The 1,200-nt window shown below is 33.8% G+C and overlaps 1 protein-coding gene across 1 annotated transcript; it reads left to right on the top strand.

The window, feature by feature from the left end:
- Positions 1–388: 388 nt before the first annotated feature.
- Tsp_12118a (conserved hypothetical protein) lies at positions 389–922 on the top strand (the record flags this gene model as incomplete). Its single annotated transcript, XM_003374188.1, has 3 exons — positions 389–446; positions 676–738; positions 797–922. Coding segments are annotated over 3 exons (247 nt in total), but the record flags the coding sequence as incomplete, so codon positions are not given.
- Positions 923–1,200: the final 278 nt, after the last annotated feature.

The raw sequence follows: 1,200 nt of genomic DNA, 5'->3' as shown, positions 1-1,200 counted from the left end.
TATACTTGATTTACGCAATATGACTAATAAATTTGGTTTTTCTACTATTATTACTAACATTGATATATTCCTATTCCTATATTACTTTTGTTTCTTTTGGATGCTTCAGACACACAAGTGCCACATCGATATAGCCATACTGGAACCTGCATAAGACAACCATTCACCATTTCGTACATGCTTAAATTCATTTGCATGTTAAACGCAAGTAAGTGATACAATAATTATACAGTTATCTGTTATGTCATTTGCGTAAATATTATCAGGTAAACAAATACGCAGTAGCCATGTTATGGAAAGTAATTGAAGCCGAATAGCAGTGCATGATAATAACATTAAAATTCATGCGATTTGTTTTTAAATTTCTAATTCCTAATTATTTTTCCAGAGTAGGAAGTGTTGGAAAGGAAATATACATAATTCTAACAGAGGAAGAAAGACAATATGTAAGTAGAAAACATTATTTTACCTGTATTTAAATCACTTTGAAATTTAGAAAAGTTATTCTAATGCATAACATTCAAGGAGAAAAATTTAAAGTGACTACTCCCTTGCAAATAAATAATGGTATAACATCACACAAAGCATATAATGGTAGGCGAAGTTCTTCAACACCGCAATAATACCATGCGAATAAGGGCCCTTATACCTCGATTTTGATCAGTATGATTTAAGCCCATTAGAAAATTTGATGGTCGCCTTATAAAGATATATCGACGACCAAAGCGTGCTACTCAAGTGTGAAATTATACGCTGAAAAGAAAGTGGGAAAACGTACATCTTTAACATTATCCAGCTAATTCGCCTGATGCTCTTGCATTGCGCCCAAATAATTATTACCCGATCGTGTCCTTACTCTTACAGATTTTCGTCACTCACCCAATCGACAGAGCCAGCGCAGAACGAAGCTTTACTGCAGTGAAATATCCAAAAAGCTATTTTCCGGACTACGATGACAGAAGAACAACTGAACGGACTTAAAGTAATGGGTCGTTCATTCTGTCTTTTCGATTGATCTTGATCTTCTAATAGAAAAGTTCAGGTTTCAAGCGGGAATTTGAAACGTGGTCGGTTCATTGAAAATACCAATTAAAATTTATTAATTTTAAAGGTTATTTCTAACACCGTGGTTTTTTGATTTCCAAATTTTTATTCCAAATGAAAAAACGGGCACGGTTTTGTTTCCTCCGAACTGTCCTG

The sequence above is a fragment of the Trichinella spiralis genome, assembly GCF_000181795.1.
Source record: "Trichinella spiralis strain ISS 195 chromosome Unknown Scfld6, whole genome shotgun sequence".
Classification (NCBI taxonomy): domain Eukaryota; kingdom Metazoa; phylum Nematoda; class Enoplea; order Trichinellida; family Trichinellidae; genus Trichinella; species Trichinella spiralis.
The sequence above is the reverse complement of the archived record's forward strand: the minus strand, read 5'-3'. Positions and strand labels throughout refer to the sequence as shown.